Here is a 2,199-nt window from a genome sequence, read left to right on the forward strand (position 1 = left end):
GACCTCGTCTTTGATAAGATCCCAAAATCTGTGGAAGAAATTGGAAGTAAAGCTATCAAGGCGAGGTGCTTTCCTTCTTTGAGATGTTGCACGACACTCTCCACTTCCTGTAAAGAGATTGGCCTGAGGAGGAGCTGATTGTGTTCCTCAGTTATGATCTTAGGGATATTCTTGGTTATTTTTTCAATAGCCTGTAGTCTATCTATCTGAGGTTCCTAGTGTACCTTCTTAAAATGAGTAATGAACTCTTGTTCAATGTCCTCATGTTTTTCCAACCAATCCCCCTACGGATTCTGAATATTAGTGATGTTGTTATGCGTTCTTCTTTTGATAGTAGTGTGATGGAAGAACTTTGTGTTTCTTTCGCCCTCTTTAAGCCATATGATTCTAGACTTTTGCTTCCAAAGTATTTCTTCTTGCTTGGCTCTTTCGGATAGTTGTGATTGCAGGTGTTTTTCCAGCTCTGAGGTGTCTTCAGACCGTCCTTCCGTGATGATTCTCTGCTGTAGTTGTTTCATTTCTTGATCTAGACCACGTTGTGCTTGGAAGATATTGCCAAAGGTATTCTGATTCCATTGTTTAATGTTGTTCTTGAGATTTTTAAGTTTTTGCTGGAACTGATACATTTTTGTACCATCCGGAGGTTTGAAATTTTTCCAAACCGCCTGAATCAGATTGTTGAAATCTGGGTGCAGCATCCAGAAAGACTTGAAGTGGAAAGGCCTGCGAGTGGCGTTACCCGGCCTCTGCCATTGAAGCGCGATAGGCCAATGATCTGAACCTGTGATTGGTAAGATCGACGCCGTGAAATCCCCACCTATATGGATTGCATTATCTGAAAGCAGGAACCGATCCAATCGTGAGGCGATTTGATGTGCTCCTGCTCGTTTGTTATTCCATGTGTATACACCATTGTTGGATGCCATATCTATGAGACAGTTATCTTGGATGAAGTTTTTGAAGTGAATGCTTTCATTTTCCAATCTAGCCCTACCCCCTCTTTTTTCTTCCAACCTTGTTATTATATTAAAGTCTCCTCCTGTGATCCAGATTGGATATGTTCTTTCCGAGTTGATCAAGGCTAAGGTGTTCAGTATGTCTATCTTATTCATTGCTTCCTGGGGGAAGTAGACATTGGTTAGATGACCATGTACATTTGTCCCTATAATATGGAAGGTGGCTTGTATAAAATGCTTACTCGCATGAATATTATCAAGTGTGATAGCTCGTTCATCCCATATTATGGCTAGTCCTCTTGATGCACCAAAAGCATCCACTGCTACTACTTTGCTGCCTGGCCATGCTTTTGCAAGTGTCTGGTCCAGTATTGTAGAGTTACATTTGGTTTCTTGTATGAAAAAAATTTGGGGTTTCTCCATTTGAATCATGTTTTTTATCAGTCTGTATTTTCCAGGGCTGTTTAGCCCTCTGATATTCCATGAGATGAGCTTCATGGTGCACTGCTAGGAAGGGGGTTGTAATACTTTGTAAGCTTGGAATATCTTCTCGATTCTACCAGCATTTCCCCAATGCGGATGGTTCTCTGTAGATTGGTTTTCCTGCCTCTTTTTTATTGTCTTTAGTAGTATTTTTACCATCCCATTGACTCCCAGGTTGGATGCCTAAAGATCTTTGCTGCTGTGCTCTGGAGAGGATGACTTCTAAGCTTTCCAGTTGCCTCTCTGGGATTTTTTCGTATTCCTTTTTCTTACAAGCTTGCTCTAATCCCAATATATCCAGATCTCCAATGTCGAAGCTCTCCGACTCCTCTTCCATGTGCTGGATCTCACTTCGTTCTACTGCTGTTTCTACTATAGTTGTGATTTCCTGTTGCATATTGTCAACCTCCATACCTTGAATATTCCATTTCGGTAAGAGACTGGGGGCGGCTGAGGTAGGGTCTGTGGATTGTACAGATTTTTGGGTAATCTTAGAGCTCGAAGGGGTGGAAAGAGGAGTCATCTTGGGGATGTCCTTCGATTGATCAGGGATTTCATAGGTGTTCTGTTCCATCTGATTCAGGATCTCAAAGCTGTTGCTTGTGGAAGGCATTGAGGCATTGGCTACAGGCTTTTTAAGGCCAGCTGAGGGGTTCTTGTGATTCTTTCTACGGTTGGTGACTTTGGTAAAGCCATTTGAGTCAGATTTATCCACATTGGAGGGGTTCGAGGCTTTCAGGTTTGAAGGGAAATCTTGGAA

The 2,199-nt window shown here is 42.1% G+C and overlaps 1 protein-coding gene across 1 annotated transcript; it reads right to left on the reverse strand.

Annotated features, from left to right (window-relative positions):
* Nucleotides 1-284: 284 nt before the first annotated feature.
* LOC149155454 (uncharacterized) lies at nt 285-926 on the reverse strand. The gene has a single exon (XM_089444428.1). The coding sequence runs from the start codon at nt 924-926 to the stop codon at nt 285-287; it is 642 nt and encodes a 213-aa protein (XP_089300554.1).
* Between the last annotated feature and the right edge of the window lie 1,273 nt (nt 927-2,199).

The sequence above is a fragment of the Pinus tabuliformis genome, chromosome 9, assembly GCF_031772625.1.
Source record: "Pinus tabuliformis cultivar Carrire ecotype Pingquan chromosome 9, CPIR1, whole genome shotgun sequence".
In the NCBI taxonomy this organism is placed as follows: Eukaryota; Viridiplantae; Streptophyta; class Pinopsida; order Pinales; family Pinaceae; genus Pinus; species Pinus tabuliformis.